Source organism: Grampus griseus, assembly GCF_964374135.1.
Source record: "Grampus griseus genome assembly, chromosome: 1".
Taxonomy (NCBI): Eukaryota; Metazoa; Chordata; class Mammalia; order Artiodactyla; family Delphinidae; genus Grampus; species Grampus griseus.
In genome coordinates this window covers 60223101-60245835 of record NC_139017.1, presented here as the reverse complement: position 1 = coordinate 60245835, position 22735 = coordinate 60223101, and the positions used below count along the sequence as shown (strand labels likewise).

The window sequence follows — 22735 nt, the reverse complement described above, 5'->3', positions numbered from 1 at the left end:
TACAAATATCTCATAAACTACAGTACCATACAAATGGGACTATCATTGCAAACATAGTTTTTCAAAGTGATATGACAAGCATTAGTTCATTTTATGTAAACTATTAGGTTAGGATAGCTATTCTCAAATATATTCCTTGCTGGAAGAATATGAAGATAGAAGGTATAAATGTATGGAAATAATTTTTTTCTATTAAGATAAAGCATTCTAATGAATTTAAAATGCTATCATGACATAATTAGAAACTTCAATTGTATTTTAGTTCACAAAACTAAGGGCTCCTTAACTGGTCCATATCAGTAAACACTGGTAAGGGAAACTATAATCTAGTTTCAATTAATCAATACAGCTAGGCTGTATTGATTAATTAATGGCCTGGAATCCAATAATTTCTGAGAAGTTGTCATTCTATCCAAGTACACCAGAGTGAAGGAGATTCTTCACCTCTATTATCTGGAATTTGTTTGGATTCTTCCCTTTTGTTTCAGGCCAAGAAATTAAGTTCCTTAATAGGACAGGCAGGTGGTAGGGGGTGGGGATACAAAGATTGTACACTTGTGGAGCTTCCCATCTGCTGCAGTAAGCAGAAACATGAAAAAATAAATTCAATAGAAAGCAGTCAGTCCTATAATAAGGTGTATACAGTTGGCCATGGGTGGGTAGGGTATATGGGGCAGATGCTTAGTCTAGAATGATGCACAGGAAGAACAAGGAAAAGAAGTCAGGGAGCATATGACTCCTGACTTGGGTACTGCTGCATATCAAAGGACACGGTGTAGGAATAGGATATGGTATTTGGGATAGAGAGGGCAGCAAGATTAAAAGTAGAGAAATATGAAACAGTTTAGTAAGTAAATGATGGACTTCTGGTAGGAGTGGTAGGAGACAATGCTGAGAGTTAGGGAATGGACAGAGCCATGTTCCATTTTGTATGTTATGCTCAAGACTGTAGATTAGTAAAAGTATTATATACATATGTGATGAGATATTAAAATTGAAGTTTCAAATTGAGACTCTAAGGTAAAACAGGTGCATGCTGCAGTGAAGTACCAAACTGTAGAATCTACAAAGGAAATGTTTTGGAACCTATTCCATTACCTTGAACCTTTCAGTCAGAGCAGGACTATAAAAAGTGGTGACAGTATGGAGAAGGGAAAGGATTTTGTGAGAGATAATTTTTGGAGAAAGCTGTGAGGCTCATCCCTCCCATCCCCCCCTCCCCCCAACACACACAAGGGATATTGGTAGGGAATGCCTACAAGGTGGAGTTTGATTTTATCTGGGAAATCTAGAGGATGAGAAATGACTAACTGTTGGTAGCACAGCCCAAGTTGATACTTTTGGATTAGGCTGCACTCCTAGAGGTTTGTCAGGGCAAAGGATGTGTGAATATTTCCTGTAGACCAGAGGACTGGAAGGGTGAAGACTAGACAGCAAAAATTCCTTCCTAGAAACTGTGGAAGGAGTTGCAAGTGAACACCTAGAATAGAAATGTACCCAGGAAACTCAAAAGAACCATAGATGAGAGTTCCTCAAAGATGAGACATTTCTGAAGAATTCTTCAAAGTACCTCATGATAGAAGAGTCAGCTTTAAACATCTGCCAGACTCAGAGAGCATTATGGAAGGCTAAGATAGTACTAAAACTTTTCTTATTACCTTTCCCCTCCTTTCTGTCTCTCCCCTTGCCCCAAATCTGGAGGGCACCTAAAACCACGGGTAGTTAAGCTGGATGTGAAGAGTAGATGCGAAGAGAGAAGTAAGTAGTTTATAATACTCCCTTCTCCAAAAGCAGACTGTCTGCAATTGGCTTGGTTGGGCTAAGTATGAAGTTTTGATTACTATCTCGAAGTGAACACCAATAGGCTCGGAGTCAACACCTTTGATTTAGAGTAACCATGGATTAGCTACATGGATCATAGACCTAAATATAAAAGCTAAAAATCATAAAACTTCTAAAAGAAAACAGGTGAAAATGTCTTGGGACATACACACACACACACACACACACACAAAACCCATAAAGATTGCTGGTGGGAATGTAAAATTGTACAGGTACTCTGGAAAATAGTTTGGCAGTTTCCTCTAAACCTAAACAAGTACTTATCATACAACCCAGCAATTGCACGCTTGCGTATTTACTGCAGAGAAGTGAAAACTTATGTGTACACAACTGTTCACAGCAGTTTATTCCTAATAGCTAAAAATCAGAAACCAGTGTTCTCCAGTAGGTGATTGGTTAACAAATTTTGATACATCCATAAAATGGAATACTACTCAGCAATAACAAGAAACACACTATTGACAGATGCAACAATTTGGAGGGATTTCAAGGGCATTTTATTTAGTGAAAGAAAAAGCCAATCTTAAATGGTTATACACTATATGATTCCATTTATATAACATTCTTGAAATAACAAAACCATAGAGGTAGAAAACAAAAAGTGGTTGCTAGGGGACAGGGATGGGTGTGGGGAGGTGGGTATGACTGTAAAGAGTAGCAGAGGGATTCTTTTCTGGTAATGGAATAATTCTGTATCTTGATCGTGGTGGTGGTTACACAAATCTATACATAGGATTAAATTGCATAGAATTATAAACACACACAAATGAGTGCACATAAAAATTGGTGAAAAATAAAATCTGTAGTCTAGTTAACAGTATTGTACCAATGTCAATTACCTGGTTTTGATATTACACTACAGTTATAAGATATCACTATTGGGGGAAGTGCTTGCAAGACTCTACAACTTCTTGTGAGTATACAAATTTAAAAAAAAGAGAGTTAAAAAATTAGTTCTAATTAGGAGAAACTCAAGAAGCTGAGTATATACACCCTACAAATGAACACTACACTTATTCTTAGGTATCCTCCTGACAAAGAATAAGCGGACTACTTTAAAACCATGCTTTGTCAGTGAGCCTCAGAATCGAAGACATTACTGCAAAGGTTTTTACTTGAAGGACGTTTGAAGGAGTTGAGAAAATTCTATTCCATGTGCTTATCTTTACCTCAAGACTTGGTAAATTTAAGTAGCACTTCCAGAGTAAGGTTGGCAACCTGACAGGCATTCGAAATCCTGGAATGCCTGACAATCCTGTATAACCACGGGTTTTCAGTATTTCCTAGTTTTTCAAACTTTTCAAAGTGCATTTCAATATAAGGCAGAAATAAGGCAGAGTCTTCTCCTGTCCCAACACCCTTCCACATGACATGGCTTTAATGTGAAAATGCTGCCAATATTGATTCTAGGAAATCACTTTACTGGCTTTTATCTGATTAGATGGCTTTGGAACAATGATGATTTTGTGACATCCTATTGATTTTGCCTCTAAAATGCTTCTCCTATCTTGTCACTGACTCTTCATTCCCACTGCCAACTACCCTCTTTAGAGTCTTTCTTATTTCCTACAATAGCTTTTTTTTTTTTTTCTAATCGGTCTCCCAAACTTAGTCTCTGTAAACCAAGTCATTTGAAATTCCATTGTTGGATTAATCTATAATTGGCACAATTCTGATTAGGTCACTTCCGTGCTCAAAAATGTTTAAAGACCCCCCATTGCTTATACAATAAAATCCACACTCCTCATCTGACATTCAAGGACTGTCCTGTGTATGGAATACTGCGTTGAAAATAACCTCCACTCAGAATTTTGAAAACACTGCTCCACTGACTTTTGATTTTCAATATTCTATTGAGAATTCCAATGCAATCCTTTCATACCTCCTTTGTATGTAACCTATTTTTTCTTTCTAGAAGCTTTTAAGATTTTTTTTTTAAAGCCTTGGTGGTGTGTTCTTTCATGATGATGTGAATTGGTGTGTGTGTGTGTGTGTGTGTGTGTGTGTGTGTGTGTGTTGGAAAGTCTTTTGTCATTTTTCATTCACTGTATTGGGAATTTGGTGGCCTTTCCAATCTGGATATTTATATTTTCTTGTTTTGGGAAATTTTCTTGTATTATTTCTTTGACAATTTCCTCTCTAAAGTTTTCTAATAAAACTTTTCTTTTACTAGAACCTTCTGGATTGATTTTCTCATTTTCTGTTCTACTTTCTGGGAGATTGACTTGACTTGAGCTTTTATATTTCAATTTCCAAGCTCTCTTTCTTGTTTCTTTGAGGTTCCTTTTCTTATAGCATCTTATTGTTTCATAGATGCACTATCTTATCTTTTGAAAATATTTATTATGCTTTGAAGTTGTTTTTGGCTCTATGCATTGTCTCTGTTTCTTCCGGGTTCTTTTTTCTCTCTCCTATTTATTTGTTTTTCTCTCTGCCTTTCATGTTGAAGAATTTCCTCAAATATCTGGAGATTCTTGGCCATCTGTTTATATTTAAGATTAAAGCACTAAAGAACTCAATGGAAGCTTTGTGTGCTGGAATAGAGCTTACAGATTAGTGAGTTTCACTGCAGAGTACTTCCTGGCCAGCTGTTGTTTTTTAAAAAAAAATTAACATCTTTATTGAGATATAATTAACATACCATAAAATCTACCCATTTAAAGTGTACCATTTTCAGTATATTCAGAGTTGTACAATTATCACCACAGTCTAAGCTTAAAACATTTCATCACTCCAAAAAGAAACTTCATGTCCATTAGCAGTCATTCTTCATTCATCACTTTCCCCTGCTCTATATCCCCAGCCTCTGGCAACCATTAATCTACTGTCTCCATAGATTTGCCTATTCTGGATGTTTCACATAAATGGAATTGTACATTATATGGTGTTTTGTGATTGGCTTCTTCCACTTTGTATAAAGTTTTCAAGGTTTGTCCATGTTGTAGCATGTATCAGTACTTCATTCCTTTTTATGACTGAATGATACAGCGTTGCATGGATATATCATGTTTTGTATATCCATTCATCAGTTGATGGACATTTGGGTCATTACCACTTTGGGGCTACTATAAACAATGTTTACGAACATTCATGTTACAAATTTTTGTGGGGACATACGTTTTTCGCTTCTCTTGGATATACTTAGGAGTAGAATTACCAGCTGACATTGTAACGTAGGAACATAAATGTTGGTATCTGTAGGTCTTTTTATCTGGTTCAGTTTCTCAAATTTGCTGTGTGATGAATGTACGCCTGGCTGCTGGCCTGCTAGAGCTGGGTGGGAGCTGAATCTTTCCAGAGTTCTGGGGGTGAGTGGGTAAATCAACCTTTTTCTTCTGTTAGAGATGCTAGCTGTCTTCCTAATGCCCATCTTTTCCTCCTTCCTTAATAACAGACTCTTGTGTTATTGGGGGCAACAACGTACCCATGTATAACATTTCCCAGTCTCTCTTGCAGATAAAAGTGACAATGAGAAGCCACTGGGTGAGGTTTCAGGGAAATTGCTCTAAAAGGAGATAACTTGGTTGGAAGACAGGTGTCCTTTTATGGGCCCCTCTTTTCTGGTACCTGAAACATGGATGCTATGGCTGGAGCTCCAGTAGCTAACTTGTGTTCCTAAAGAGATCCTTGAAGACCTTGAGAATGGCAGAGGAAAAAGCCCACAAAGAGCCCTGAACCCTTAGTCCTAGACTGCCCACCCTCAGACTTCTTATAGGTGAAGAAAATATAACTTTACTTTGTTTAAGCCATTACCGTTTTGAGTATCTGTTAATTAGCAACTGATCTGAATCATTAAGCGATAGACTTTTTTTCAGAATTTCCTTCTGCAGGCAACTACGTCTGATCTTCCTCTAATTTTTTTTTTTTTTTTGTGGTACGCGGGCCTCTCACTGTTGTGGCCTCTCCTGTTGCAGAGCACAGGCTCCGGACGCGCAGGCTCAGTGGCTATGGCTCACGGGCCCAGCCGCTCCGCGGCATGTGGGATCCTCCTGGACTGGGGCACGAACCTGTGTCCCCTGCATCGGCAGGCAGACTCTCAACCACTGCGCCACCAGGGAAGCCCTGATCTTCCTCTAGTTTTAAGTAATCTATCATTCAAATTTATCCTAGTTTCATCAAAGATGGAGTTCATATTTCTGTTTCTTATACTGAGTCATTTTTAAGACAAAAACACACAAAGTATTTTACCTGTCAATGTAAAAATTGGAACTTTACCTTTCCAATCATTTCCTACCTCACTCCTTTATATACCATGAACTACTCAGTATTTCTTTTCAAGCTCTGTAGTTTCCTGTTTTCTTCTTTTGCTCATTATTTCCATGCTGAGGAATGCTCTCTCCATGTGTCTGTTTCTCAGTTCAAATTATACCTGCTTTTTTAAGGTTCAACTCACAGGCCACTGCCCTCTAAGGTCTTTCTTGGTCCACCTAACAAGAAGTAATCTCACCTCCCCTATACCATTTCTTCCTGAGTATTTACTTCTTCTACTGGACACCTTGAGGTTGGGGCTGTGTCTTTAGTTACTCTATATTCCCTGGTAGCAAATGGCTTTCTAGTCTGTACATAACTGTCACAATTAGATATGTTACTGTGTATCAAGAAATTTGGTTCTTAAAAATATTATTTGGCAAAGTTTTACTCCTTATGCCTATGCCCCACAACTTCACAAAGGAAATTCTGAGTTTAAGCATCATCATAAATTGATCCCCAAAGCAACATTGGTACCAAATTCCATCAGGGCCTTAGAGCAGAGTCTACAACTTGCAGATCACTGGGCTAGACAAACCTGGAGGGTCTTTTTGATCAATTAAGTCTGCATGTTAAAATACCCTATGTTCTTTTGCACAGAAAAGCTTACTTATCATATGTAGTAAACCTTCTTTAGATGAAATTAACTCATTTACAACTGTTTTTCTGCCATCTGAAAGCAGTAACTCAGACCTCATGAGGATAATTTTATCTTTTTAAAATGTAATGAGTGCAGATAAGGTTTGTTGTTATCAAAAAGCCTGAAGAATTCAAAATATCATGATCACTACTTCATTATCCTCCTAATACCCCAGGCAGAATATTTCCTCCTCCTGAAGAAGTAAGATATAGTGATTTGAACAGCATCATAATGAGAAATTTAATGAGAAAGAGATCCCTGGCTTCTTGAGTTCAGTGTTCTGGTCAAATTTGGTCAGGTAAGCCAACAAAGAAAAAGACTGACATGTTGGACCAAATGAAAATCTAAAACTTCTATATAATTCAGAGACATGATTTAAAAACACAAGAAACAGACTGGAAGAAAATTTTAACAACGTGCATAATAGTGGCTTACAATCCCTAGTAATAATAAGCACTACTTCAAAGCATAACAAAAAGGACAAATAGCTCAACAGAAAATGGCAAAGGGATGAATAATCAAGTCATAGAAGAAGAAAACTTGTGAAAAGATGTTCAACTTAGCAGGCATTAGGTAACTACAAATTAAAACAAAGAAATGCTCCCCACCTGCCTTTTTTGTGAGAGGCAATATAGGATAAATTAAAAAATGTAGACTTAAGAGCTAGAATTCTTGGATTGGAACCGCAGTACTGCCATCTTCTAAGCTGTGTGAACTTGTGCAATTTACTAATTTCTCTGTTTCAGTTTTCTCATCTTCAAAATGAGGTCATGACTGTAACCTGGGTTGTTGTGTTGATTAAATGACTTCATTTATGTAAAGTGCTTAGAACAGTGTATGGCACATAGTACATACTGTATATGTGTTTATTATTACTATTCATCCATCATACTGATAAAATGTAAATGGTTGTGTGAATGATAAAAGTAATTTTAAAAAATTGATGTATAGTTGATTTACAATGTGTTAATTTCTGCTGTACAACAAAGTGATTCAGTTATATATATATAGTTCCCTGTGCTATAGAGTAAAATCTAAGGGAAAAATATGAGAATAAAAGATCTTTTTTTAATGATTACCTTAAAACAAAAAGGTACAAAAGACATATTTAACAATACAATTACACTGCAAATTGAACATACTTCCAAATTTCACAGAACACCTCTAACGTGGTTCAAGGATAAGAAGAGCTGATAAAGCAGTAGCCTCTTATCAACTCAGTATGGGGGACAAGTTACTTCACATATAAAATGAGAGTAATTCTCTGCCTGGCAAATCTATAATCTGCCATTATAGAGATTATAATCTATATTTCTGTTTGTTATGCAGATAACTGGAAATAATGGACTTATTACCAAAAGTAAAAAAAAACACAAACATACACCCAAGTATAAATAAGAGTATAATTATGAAAGGCAGACATGAGTTTAAATCAAAGCTCTACTCTTAGCTGTGTGACCATGGGCAAATTTCTCAATCTCTTTTGCCTTAGTTCCTTATCTGTAAAATGAGGATAATAATAGTATCTAGGGCTATATTACATAAGATACTACATTAAAAATACTTGGCACAGAGTAAGCACTCAATAAATACTGGTGATGGTGGTGACGTGTCAAGAAACAACAAGTACCATTTCCTAAATTTTGAACATTGTAGAGATGTGAAGTATTACTAATGTGTCCTAGCATACATTCAATCATTTTAGAGGGTTGTTATCCTTAGCAAGCCATGCATTTGAGGTTTGCTTAAGCTGGTAGTCCTAATTATTGAAATCCAGGCTTCCTTTTCATACATATCTTCTAGATGTGACTGCAAATTAATGAGGCTGAGTCCATATACTATACACAATGAACAATGCAGCAGTGAAGACCATGGACTCTTAGAGCCAAATTGCTCAAGTTTAAATACCATTTTTGCTATTTACTAAGCAGTATAACCTTGGGCAATATTACTTAACTTCTCTGTTCCTCAGACTTGTCATCTATAAAATGGTGATAATATTAATATTTCTCTTACAGGGTTATTATTAAGATTAAACAAGAAAATGAATATAAAGCACTTAGTACAGTGCTCAAAAAATGTTAGCTATAGCCATTGTCATCCCTTATGGTCATCCTACTAAAGAAAGATACACCTCTGACCACTAGATCTTGATTCGACAGAAACAGCACAACCGATTCTTAAATTAGTTCTTAGGTATCCACACAGTCTCCAATATTGTAAGATTTTTAAACTGGTTGGATATTTAAGCCAATATTTTGTACCTTGCCTCAATATGAGCAAGACAAAAAAGTAAATTTTGTATCGGATCTTTCCAACTATCATTGATGCAAAGTTAATGAAGACCAAAATGCACTGTAAAATTTCTTTCTTTGTTTTAAGCAAGTGAACTCCTACCTGTCATCTGTATTGCGAAGGGAGGGAAGCCGAAAGCTCGTGTTTCGGTCAAGCTTTGATTGGCTTTTGGTCCTCTTGATGGAGCCTTTCAGGCGCTTGCTGAAGAACCCCTAGAATGAAAAGGCAGAAAGTGATGGGAAGAAGAATCAAAAGGGAACCTTGCTGTCTCCTAACTCATCTGCACTGCCTTTGCAAAAGATACTCAGATTCTTATAATGAAGACCAGAAACAGAATTCAGCTTTTAATTTTTTAATTTGTAAAATATAGCTGCTGGAAACTACCTGATAATGTGATAAAAAATTTTTTCTTCTATGATAACTGGGAGAATTAAACTTTTTAAACAATTATTTATTTATTTTTAAACATCTTTATTGAAGTATAATTGCCTTACAGTGTTGTGTTAGTTTCTGCTGTATAACAAAGTGAATCAGCTATATGTATACATATATCCCCATATCCCTTCCCTCTTGCGTCTCCCTCCCACCCTCCCTATCCCACCCCTCTAGGTAGTCACAAAGCACCAAGCTGCTTTCCCTGTGCTATGCAGCTGCTTCCCACTAGCTATCTATTTTACATTTGATGGTGTATATATGTCAAGAATTAAACTTTTTTTTTTTTTTTTTTTTTTTTTTTTTTTTGCGGTACGCAGGCCTCTCACTGCTGTGGCCTCTCCCGCTGCGGAGCAAAGGCTCCAGACGTGCAGGCTCAGCGGCCATGGCTCACGGGCCCAGCCGATCCACGGCATGTGGGATCCTCCCGGACCGGGGCACGAGCCCGAGTCCCCTGCATCGGCAGGCCGACTCTCAACCACTGCGCCACCAGGGAAGCCCAAGAATTAAACTTTTAGATGGCACTTTATTTCTTAAACAGTTTCTATACTAGCTATGGTAAAGAAACTTCTAACTTCTAAGGTAATATGTTGGTGGTCTCAGCAGTGGCAAAATCTGATCTATGTCACCTTGGATATGGTACTTGTGAAGTTAAATTTTAAATGTAGTTTAACTATTTTAAAATGAAACAGGTATGTATCATGTATGAAACCAGTGAAGCACCCAGACTTCAGAAGAACAAAGTGCCTTGTAGTTTTTAGCCCTGCTTACCTTCTGCCACTTCCACCAAACTATCTAGAGTGCCTCGAACATCTTCCTAGTCTTAGCACCTGGCAAATAATGGGCATTCAAAAAAGTTTGTTGAATAAAAGAATAAATGCAAGAATGAATTGGCAGTTCTACTGTTGGCAGATGAAAGGACATCTTATAGAAGTATATCAAAATGTCTTGACAAAAGACTATAATTCAAAGAAAAGTACTTTGATGTATGGAATTGACTCTAATCACCTTGTAATGAATATTAGCTTATAGAAGCTGTGTATAATAAATATTTCCATAAGGAAGGAAAAAAAAGACTAGGCCAATACCAGCACATCAAATCTGTTGTATTCTTCTAGTTACCATTAAAGCCCACTGTTTTGGGGTGAAGACTATATTAATCATGATAAGCTAGGTTATGCTTATCTAATAACCCCACAATCTTACTGGCACAAAATGTACTATGCGTCTATGAGCAGGTCAAATATGACGGGGACCTGGCACTATGCTGTCCTCACTCAGGGACTTAGGCTAAGGGAGGCTCCATCTTTGTGTTTCTATTAGTTGCTGCCTCAGGATAAAGGAAGTGTGGTAAATTTTGTACTTGCTCTTAAAGCTTCATGTCATTAGTGGTCTCATTTTATTGGACAAAAAAGTCACATGACCACACCTAACATCAACAGGGAAAGAATGTACAATCCTATAATGTATCTAGAAAGAGATATTTGGTGAACAGTAGTGTGGACTACCACAGTGCTTTTCCATGCCAAGTAAACACACAAGCACTGCTAGAGAAAAAATGGAAACAAACTTATTTGAATCAGAAGTAGAGCTATTTAGCTGACTGAAGAAAAATGCTTATGTTATTTCTTGTACTTATAGCCCAAAGAATAAGGGTAAAAACTAGAAAATATCACATAGACATAATTCCTTAAGCTGTTCTTTATTCCCCAGGCTGTTTTTTATTGTAGGTGTATTGAGATTGATTGGAGGGAGAAAAAACAGGGCTATTTTTTAAAGTACTATATTTCTGGGCTTCCCTGGTGGTGCAGTGGTTGAGAGTCCGCCTGCCGATGCAGGGGACACGGGTTCGTGCCCCGGTCCAGGAAGATCCCACATGCCGCGGAGCGGCTAGGCCTGTGAGCCATGGCCGCTGAGCCTGCGTGTCTGGAGCCTGTGCTCCGCAACGGGAGAGGCCACAACAGTGACAGGCCCGCGTACCGGAAAAAAAAAAAAAAAAGTACTATATTTCTTAGAGACAGGCATTTGCCTGATCTCCTGTATAATCTTAGCATCATTAGAGAAAGTCACTGTCATCTGTCCTCTAAGGCAAAGGCTTTATTTACTACTTTCTATGATTCAATCAAGATGAGTCACCACATTTCCTTGTAAATGTAGTCAGCAAACCAGACCTAAATTTATAGAATTCTATTAGGATCATTTATAGTTGGTTCAAAAACCACTGGCCTAAGTTGAGATTCAACCTAAGGACCGTACCAAATACCATATATAAATACAGTTCTAACACACTACAGTTAAGCAGTTAATTGAGAATTTACTAGCAGATGTTCACTCATATAGTACTTTACCTTCCTGTGGCACTTACTGTATAATACTTCATATTTTAATCCATTTATTTATTATTTATTTTATGTGTATATGTTATAAAGCATTGTACTAGGTGTTGTAAGGGAAACAAAGATAAAACAAACACAAACTCTGCCCTCAAAGAGCCTGTAGTTTAATATAAGATTAGAAATAAATACAAATATAAATGACACAACATGTATTGGGAAGGTACATGCTCTTAATGCCTGGCATATTTAATCACAAAATAACACTATCATATTTCTTTGAATCTAGGACACCAGTGATTGTAAGTCACACCATTATTTTATGTATACAAAGAAAAAAGCAGCCAATTAAACTATAACACAATGCCTTACCACTTAAAATTTTTATTTTGTATTAAATAAGTTTTTTAAAGACTTACTTTGGCTGGTTTTGTCATATATCACAGTGTACACACAAAAAGAATATATACAAAATCAGTTAAGGTATCCCTAATGCATCTTCATTCTTCTGAACTATATTTTGACTCAGAGTACCTGTTGTTCATGTTTTTCCACAGAATACCATGATATATTCTTTCTTTCAAAAATGTTGATGACAAATGGCATATGATAAAAGAGTAATTTGAGGGAGACTGGTTCAAGATGGCGGAGTAGAAGGACATGCTCTCACTCCCTCTTGCGAGAGCACTGGAACCACAGCTAACTGCTGAACAATCATTGACAGGAAGACACTGGAACTGATCAAAAAAGATACCCCACATCCAAAGACAAAGGAGAAGCCACAGTGAGACGGTAGGAGGGGCGGAATAACAATAAAATCAAATCCCATAACTGCTGGGTCAGTGACTCACAAACTAGAGAACACTTATACCAGAAGTCCACCCACTGGAGTGAAGGTTCAGAGTCGCACGTCAGGCTTCCCAACCTGGGGGTCAGGCAACGGGAGGAAGAATTCCTAGAGAATCAGACTTTGAAGGCTAGCGGAATTTGATTGCAGGATTTCAACAGGATTGGGGGAAACAGAGACTCCACTCTTGGAGGGCACACACAAAGTAGTGTGTGCATCGGGAGCCAGGAGAAGGAGCCGTAGGAGACTGAACCAGGCCTACCTGCTGGTGTTGGAGGGTCTCCTGCAGAGGTGGGGGGTGGCTGTGTCTCACTGTGAGGACAAGGACACTGGCAGCAGAAGTTCTGGGAAGTACTCCTTGGCGTGAGGCCTCCCACAGTCTGCCATTAGCCCCACCAAAGAGCCCGGGTAGGTCCCAGTGTTGGTCACCTCAGGCCAAACAACCAACAGGGAGGGAACCCAGCCCCACCATCAGGAGACGAGTGGATTAAAGTTTTACGGAGCTCTGCCCACCAGAGCAAGAGTCAGCTCTACCCACCACCAGTCCCTCCCATCAGGAAGTGTGCATAAGCCCCTTAGATAGCCTAATCCACCAGAAGGCAGACAGCAGAAGCAAGAAGAATGACAATCCTGCAGCCTGTGGAACAAAAACCACATTCACAGAAAGACAGACAAGATGAAAAGGCAGAGGGGCTATGTACAAGATGAAAAGGCAGAGGGCTATGTACCAGATGAAGGAACAAGATAAAACCCCAGAAAAAGAACTAAATGAAGTGGAGATAGGCAACTTTCCAGAAAAAGAATTCAGAATAAAGATAGTGAAGATGATCCAGGACTTCAGAAAAAGAATGGAGGCAAAGATTGAGAAGATGCAAGAAATGTTTAACAAAGAACTAGAAGAATTAAAGAACAAACAAACAGAGATGAACAATACAATAACTGAAATGAAAACTACACTAGAAGGAATCAATAGCAGAATAATGGAGGCAGAAGAACGGATAAGAAAAGAAGACAGCCTAAGAAACCTCTGAGACAACATTAAACACAACAACATTCACATTATAGGGGTCCCAGAAGGAGAAGAGAGAAAGGACCAGAGAAAATATCTGAAGAGATTATAGGTGAAAATGTCCCTAACATGGGAAAGGAAATAGCCACCCAAGTCCAGGAAGCGCAGTGAGTCCCATACAGGATAAACCCAAGGAGAAACATGCCGAGACACATAGTAATCAAACTGGTAAAAATTAAAGACAAAGAAAAATTATTGAAAGCAGCAAGGGAAAAACGACAAATAACATACAAGGGAACTTCCATAAGATTAACAGCTGATTTCTCAGCAGAAACTCTACAAGCCAGAAGGGAGTGGCATGACATGTTTAAAGTGATGAAAGGGAAGAAGAACCTACAACCAAGATTACTCTACCTGGCAAGGATCTCATTCAGATTCAATGGAGAAATCAAAAGCTTTACAGACAAGCAAAAGCTAAGAGAATTCAGCACCACCAAATGGTTTCATTTTCACCAAATGAAAAACGTCATGGAGGTAACAATACACAGGGTATACACTAAGTAGATTTAGTTTGGTGGGTGAATGATTAGTAGTAGTGAAAAATAAGATTGGAAAGGTGATTTGTCCTGCTATTCATGTATAATTATTGTTCCCTTTGGCCCTTAAACTTTTGAGGAAAGGTATAATGCTATATCTATCTTAACATCGACCACAGAGTCTAAAGCTTAATAAGTGCTCAGTAAATACCTCAGAAGTATATACATAAAATTATGGTTGTTTAAGGAATATAGATAAGGGAAAGTGTAAGACTGCCCTAAGTGGTCAGTGATATTTCATGGAGGTAGTAGAATCTACTACAAAATTCTGTTTTCATTTCCTTGATATAACTGAAACATGGTTTTCACCCGAGAAGACTGTTTAGCTTACAGCCCTATTTGATAGACGTTTTCCATTCTCCCTAACCAATATTCAATGGTACTAGAAAGAGGAGCTGGGGTTTTCCTAGCTTATTACGACTGCTTCCAAACCTTTATTCCATAAAATAATGGTTTGGAGTAAAGCATATTCTTTGAGGTTCATATGACCTTGATTTAATACCCTTTATCACACTCTTTGCCGTTCTCATGTATTAATCTCTCTTTCACTTTCCTTTATTCATTAAGGATTTTAGCCCCCAGCCTGCAATATTTCTCTGTCTCTTAGCTCCTAACACCATGCTAGTAAATAACTGCGTAGTGATCCATCTAATATGCTAGCTTCACAATTCCTTAACTCCAATAACGTTTAACCTCCTCTCCAGCCACTCACTCCTAGAACCACGCCCTAGATATTATCATTATTCAGATCCCTCACCTCAGACACCTTAGACAGTCATACTCTTCTTTCTGACTTTTCTTCTGGACCAGGTATGTCTTTCTCCAAATACATCTACTCTCCAACCTCACAGAAACCGCTAGTCTCTTGACCACCCCATTTTTCCCCGTGACCCTGCTTTTCTCTCTATTCAACCAAGACTCCCGGACCAATTATCTGAAGCTATTTAATCACCAATAACCTCCATTCCCTTAATGATCAGCTATTCAAAATCAAAACTGAATCAATGTTTAAAATCTGGTCCCATGATCAGGCTGTCCAGGAAGATCACATAGCTGAATGGGCTGATGCCACTAAATATTCACTATCTCCAAGCTTGGCTTGGCTTTTACTATGCCTCTGCCTGGACCAACCATGCACTGAGCCTTCCAGCAACATTATTCCCTCTGGGAAGCCTCAGAGTATATGGTATGCCCTCTTTCCCACAGGCCCCTTCTAAGCAATTCCTTACATACAGGTCAGTATGCTCTGTACCATGAAGAGCCCTGGCTATAGCTGAGTGGACCAGGGTAGATACTTGACCTATAGGTACCTAAAAGAGTGGTCCTGGTAAGAGTTCTCCCTGTAGAATACGGTATCATCTGGTAGCTACTAACTTCTCTAGCCGACCCCTGACCATTCCCTGCTTCATGCTTTACACGCCAGCAAACCTAAAAGCCTCCAATTCTCTATAGTCATCATGAATCTATGCTACTGTTCATATTTCCTCTCTTTTTCCTGGTTAAGTTATCCTTTCAGACTCAGCTCAGGCATGATCTCTTCTAAGGTGTCTATTTTGGCATGTCCTGACCCTGCTCTAGATTAGGTGCCCCTCCTACGTGCTTCCAAGAATCTATAAATAGAGCCAGCCTTACATTTAGCACACTGCATTCCCACTGATGTGTCAACAGACTTCCCTGCTAAACTCTGAACTCCACAGGACAGGGACTAAACAATTTTTGCATCCCCAAGGCAGGGCTGATATCTGGCCTTTAGTAGGGGCTCAATATATGTTTGTAGAACTGAAATAAAATAGGCAGTGAAATGAATAAAAGCCATCATGGTGTTTCTGCTACAACTGCCACCACAGAAAGAACAGGGAACTCAATCAGGAAGTGTGGCTTCAAATCCTGGCTCCAATTTCTCCTAGCTGAATGACCTTGGATAAGTCACAGCTTCTAAGTTTCAGATTGCTTATCTGTAAAATGAGGATTAAAAAATCCTCTTCCTAAGGCCATCCCAAAGAATAAGATAACTGAATGCAAAAGTAGTTTTAAAATAATGGAAAAAGGGTACCTATAAGTATTAATTGAATATAAATCTAGGATGAGAGACTACTGAACAGGCTAGGTGAAATCATGAGTCTTTCCTCCTAGAAACTACCACAACAAAGGAAGGGAAGGAAACTAGAAAAAAATTCCACAATATCTGGGATTTGGGGCTATTTTGTTCTGTGACGTATGCCAGTGCCTATAAATGATACTTGGTATATCCTAAATGTTCAAAAAACATTTGTTGGCTGAGTGAATTTACTGAAGGCTTCCTGGCTATCAAGCACTGGCCAGGTGCTTTCCAATATGTGATACCATTTAATCCATGTAACAACTCCACAAAGCAGGTATTCAGTAACTTGCTCGAGGTAACACAGTTAATAGGTGAGCAGTTAGAATTTAAACCCAATATATTGCTAGTACTTAAAAAGTTTCATTTGTGCATATATTTATTTGCCAGATACTTGAGGCACTTGAGATAATCAGTGAACAACCAAAAATCTTTGCTTTCATTATTCTTATATACCAGTGGAAGGAGACAGACGATAAACAAAGAACAAAATAAGTTAGCAAAAGACAAGCACTGTAGAAAAACAGAGCTGTGTAAAGAGGGTTGGGAATACAAAGTGGTCACGGTAGACCTTATGGAGAAGGATTATATTGAGTAAAGAAGAGGAGGTGAGTTAGCCTTGAGTTAGCAGATGCTGGAAGGGAAAAGCATTCTAGGCAACAGGACTAGGCTCAGCAAAGGCTTTAAGGCAAAAGTATGCCTAGTGTGATCAAGAAAGAGCCAAGAAGTCAGTGTGGCTGGAATGGAGAAAGCAGTAGGAAGGGTTGTGGGAAATGAGGTCAGAGAGGTAACAGGCTGGTGTTGGTCCCGGTACTGGGGTAGGGGGTACAGTGTGCAGATCCTGTAGGCCACAGTAAGGACCTCACCTTTCACTCTGACTTCTAAGGAAATAACAATGAGAGACAAGACCATTCCAAGCAGTCATAAATAAATAAGCATTTGCTTTTCTGAGAGAAATACTTTTTACCTATGAAAATTTAATGTAATTTTGAGCAAGAATGCACAATATATGAAGAGTTCATTTTCTTCATCAACTATATATCAATAGCAGAGATACAGAGAAGCTATTTGACTTTTCCCGAGTCACACAGCTGCTAAGTCGCAAAGTAAAACTTCAAGTTCAGGCAGTCTGACTCTGGAATGCTTGCTTTTTAACCATCATACTGTACTAATTCTCCACATTCTAATTTCTCTTCAAATATTCTAGGCACTATAATATAATGCATTTCCCCCATGTGTACTATACTTAATTTCTATACACATCTTATTATAGAATTATATACCACAAAGAGGCAAAAATGCAGTATAACATTTCAAAAATATGAGAGAAAAAAGGAAAACAAACCAAAAACCCCACTAATGTGACATGTGACGTAGAAAAATTTGCTCCTAAGGCTCCTATCTCTATAATTAAACTAGAGTAAAATTGAAATCCTTTTGAAATTACTTTTATATGTAACTGATTCTGTGGTCACTGAGAAGAAAAACCCAAATATAAAATTTAAAAATAGATGGATGCCAATTAGGAAAATGTTTCTCTCTCTTTCACAAAAAGTTATGATATCTCTGTCTTATGTTAATTTGAAGGGTAAATGATGCTCCTATAAATGTACCCTAAAAATCCTGTATCATAAATTGAAACAAAGGAGAAGACCACAAATAAACTTGATTTCACCCTTCTGATACCAACCTAATCTGAAAGAACACAAATAAAACCCTCCAAACAAATCCTACTTCATACAATTCTCCTTTGGATTGCTGTTGCTACCATCTACAATTCTTAAAAATAATAAAAAGCGTATCATTTTAAACAACTATATCATCATAGCAATTGATACAACTAAAATGACTTACTTTAAGTAGTTGGTACTCACTATTTTTGGTCAAAATAAGGCTTAAAATTAGCAACTGCCAGTGAAAGATAAAAAGCCAAATGGTGTCTTTCTCTAGAGCTTGGTAAATATTAAGATAATAATAAAAGTTGTTCACCACCTGCAAATTGGAGTAACCCCTGAAGGCTGAACTTGGCTATCAGGGCATGATTGGTAACTGAAATAAGACTGCTGCTATGCAACTGCTCTCAGAAGCCTCAGTGGTGGTAATCAGAGACACTGACTTGCCAGCATCCTAGTGCTGCTGCTGTTCCCTTAAGACATGGAGAAGAGGCAGAGAAACATGTCATCACCTTTCACACAAAAACACAGTGATGTGCAACAGAATCCTGCTTTAATCCTGTTTGAGACTTTTCCATATCAGTGACCACACAAGGGATTAAACAATTTTAGGTGATTAAGTAATTTTAATAGCAGTTCCTTAAAATGTCATATGACTCACATTAAGAAAATGCCACCTTGTCAACTAGAAAGAACCCAGGTGAGAATTGTTTTTATTCTTGCTTTTTAAGTTATAGTTTAATTACTAACTTAACCTGTGTATTTTGCATATTTTAGCAGTTCATATTATTATGGATTGTAATTACCTGAGAAGAAGGGCTGGGCCATATATAAATTATTCCCTCCCTTGTTTTCTTAATATAACTTAGGAACATATAGATGTTTGATAAATGCTAAAATCTAATTGTAGAAAACAAGGAAAAAGGAAAAGGAAGGGTAACTGAAAATGTCAAACTCTACTTTTCAGTTATCATATTTTACCTAGTTTATCTTCCAGTTATTGGAAGTCTAAACAGAAGGGGAAACTCTAGGTAACAAGAATAATAACAAAACCACAAACAGTTACAAAGTGCTTTATACTTAATAAGCAGTTTCAATGTGAGTAATTTCTCCTCTAGTGGGGCTTTTTGATTTTGGATTTTTTGTTTTGTTTATGTTTGTTTGCAAATTTAAGCATCACAGGGGAAAAGAAAAGGTTCTATCATAAATTACAATTGTTTTTCTAGCCCAGGGCTGATGAATCAGACTCTTTGATATGAAGCAGTGATCTCCATTTTTAGAAGCATCCAATGATTTTTTTGTTAAATGAAGTGGAACTTTTATTATGAAACTCTTAAACATACAAAAGCACATAAGTTAATACAGTAAACATACACCCGTTAATCAGATCTAAACAATGCTAACATATTGATATTATGTTATATTAAAATGTAAAAGTAAAATATGTATATTATATGATATAACATATGTTATCTTGTTATATATAACATCATAATATAACTTACTGATATGCTGATTTACTAGGGGACCAAACAGACGATATTAAGCACGCCTCTTCTATCCCTAATGATATTCTTTGTCTTAAAGATTCATTTTCACTTGATAGAACACTGTTATGCCAGATTTCCTTTGATTATTTTCTTGTTAAAATTTTTTTAACTTTTTATTTTCAACTTTTATATATTATGTTTCAAATATATCTTTTCTATTAAAAAATTAGGTTCATTGAAGTATACTTTATAAAAGGAAAAATTCACTATTTTTCCTTTCCTATTTTAGGTGTATAGGTTGATGAGTTTTGACAAACGTATACTACCAGAATTGAGATATAGAACATTTCTATCACTCAAAAAATTTATTCGTTGGGCTTCCCTGGTGGAGCAGTGGTTAAGAAACCACCTGCCAATGCAGGGGACATGGGTTTGAGCCCTGGTCTGGGAAGATCCCACATGCCGCGGAGCAACTAAGCCCATGTACCACAACTACTGAGCCTGTGCTCTAGGTCCATGAGCCACAACTACTGAGCCTGTGTGCCACAACTACTGAAGCCCACGCACCACAAATACTGAAGCCCATGCGCCTAGAGCCTGTGCTCTGCAACAAGAGAAGCCAACTCAATGAGAAGCCTGCGCACCACAACAAAGAGTAGCCCCTGCTCACCCCAACTAGAGAAAGCCCGTGCACAGCAACGAAGATCCAATGCAGCCATAAATAAATAAATAAATAAATAAATAAATAAATAAATAAATAAATAAAATTTACTCATGCCCCTTTATAGTCAATCCCTTCCTCCTCCCTCAGCCCCTAAAAACCACTAATCTGCTTCCATATAAATGGAATTATGCAGTAGGGAGTCTTCTTTCACTTAGCATACTGTTTTTGAAATTTATCCATGTTGGTGCATGTATCAGTAGTTGGTTCCTTTTTATTCCACTGTATGGATGTACCAAAATTGGTTTATCCGTTCCCAACTGATGGACTTTTGGGATGTTTCCAGTTTGTATCTATTAAGAATAAATCTGCTAAAATTTTTTGTGAACAAGTCTGTACTTTTAACATGAGTTAAAAGCCTAGTTGGAAATTCACAAAGGAATACCAGGAAAGAAATGGCAACTAACATTAAGATGTTAATGAGGTGAGTGGGGGAGACATCTTGAGAAGGGAAGGAATCTCTGATATTTTTTCCTTTATATTTGGAAAAATAGTAACAGAGAGTTTTCCTTTGCCCCGCTTTGTCTAACATTAACATCGTATGTAACCATAGTATAATTATGAAAACTAGGAATGAACATAGGTACCATACTTGATACAGGCTGGGACCTGGGACCTGGGACCCTTTGCTGTAGTGCTTGCACCTGGACAAACGTCTCCTCCAGCAACAAAATACAAAGGAACTAAAAATAACTGTGTACATGCGCAGTTGGGGAAAATTATGAACAAGATACAAAAAGACCAAAAACCCAAATGCCACTTCTGAGGAGCTGGGAGCAAAAGTGCCCTGCACACAGCACCACCAAAGGAGTGGGCAGACCACCTAAGCCACACCTCCAGCCTGACCCGACCCCTGTACTCACTCCTACCCTCATCCCATATAAGGAATCAGCTCGCCTCCCCCTAGGGAGCGAGCAAGGGAACCTGTTGTTTGTTTTCGCTCCCTCCTGCTGCAGAAGGGGCCCCCATAAACCACTGCCTGAATTTCTTGTCTGGCCTCTTACCAATTTCTATTAATTAAGGAGGCCAAGAACCCTGGTGGGTAACATACTGACTGAAATTACAGACTTAATTCTAATTTCACCAGTTTTATCACTGGCAGTTTTCTATTGCCACTGTAAAAAATTACCACAAACATGGTGGCTTAAACAGTACAAATTTATTATCTTATAGTTCTGTAGGTCAGAAGTCCAACACAGGTCTCATCTGGCTAAAATCAAGGTGTCAGCAGGGCTGTATTCCTTTCTGAAGGCTCTATGGGATAATGCGTTCTTTGCCTTTCCCAGCTTCTAAAGGCCACTCACATTCCTTGGCTCATGGTTCCTTTCCTTCCTCCATCTTCAAAGCCAGTAATATTGCATCTCTCTGAAAGGTTCTCAATTTCTAAGGTCTCATGTGACTATAATGAACCCACCTGGATAATCTAGGATATTCTTCCCACCTTGAGGTCTTTAGCCTTAATCACATCTGCCAACAGTCTCTTTTGCTATGTATGACTACATATTCATAGATTCTGCATATTAGGATGTGTACATCTTTGGTTTGTTTGTTTGTTTTTTTTGCGGTACGCGGGCCTCTCACTGTTGTGGCCTCTCCCATTGAGGAGCACAGGCTCCGGACGCGCAAGCTCCGCGGCATGTGGGATCTTCCCGGACCGGGGCACGAACCCGTGTCCTCTGCATCGGCAGGCGGACTCTCAACCACTGCGCCACCAGGGAAGCCCAGGATGTGTACATCTTTGAAAGGCCATTACTCTACCTTGCATACGTAGTTGATGTAGTTAATTTCTTATGAGTGGGCATTTAGGTTGTTTCCAGTATTTTGCAATTAAAAACAATGCTGCAAGGAATACCTTGTATGTATGTATTTTCATACTGATGGAGGTTGTATTTTGAAGGTAGACAGCTAAAAGTGGGATTGCTGGGTGGAAAGGTAAATGCATGCGTAGCTTTGCCAAAATCCCCTCTAGAAAGGCTGTACCAGTTTGCATTCTTATCAACAATGTATGAGAGTGTCTGTTTCCCATAACCTTGCCAACTTAATTTGTCATAGTCTAGAGTTTTTGCTAGCCTAAAAGGTGAAGTAGTATCTCTATGTTGTTTTAATTTGCATTTCTCTGGTTATAAGTGACTATGAACATTGTTTTTATACGTTCAAAACAATTTTTACAGTTTTTGAGCATTACCTATTCATATCTTTTTTTCAATTTTTCTATTGGGTTTTTGGTCATTTGTCCTTCATTTTTATTTTTTTTAATTTTTAAAAATTTATTTTATTTATTTTTATTTTTGGCTGCTTTGGGCCTTCATTGCTGTGCACGAGCTTTCTCTGGTTGTGGCGAGCGGGGGCTACTCTTCATTGTGGTGCGCAGACTTCTCATTGCAGTGGCTTCTCTTATTGCGGAGCACGGGCTCTAGGGCGTGGGCTTCAGTAGTTGTGGCACGCGGGCTCAGCAGTTGTGGCTTGCGAGCTCTAGAGCACAGGCTCAGTAGTTGTGGTGCACAGGCTTAG

General features: G+C 38.1%; 1 protein-coding gene across 2 annotated transcripts in view; it reads right to left on the bottom strand.

The window, feature by feature from the left end:
* RASAL2 (RAS protein activator like 2) overlaps positions 1-22735 on the bottom strand; it is a gene marked incomplete at its 5' end in the record, with an annotated part of 384612 nt that overhangs the window by 50597 nt on the left and 311280 nt on the right. For both annotated transcript variants that reach the window (XM_082663871.1, XM_082663872.1), the window contains one exon: positions 9128-9237. In XM_082663871.1, the coding sequence (XP_082519997.1) occupies positions 9128-9237 (110 nt within the window). The remainder of the gene's footprint in view (positions 1-9127; positions 9238-22735) is intronic.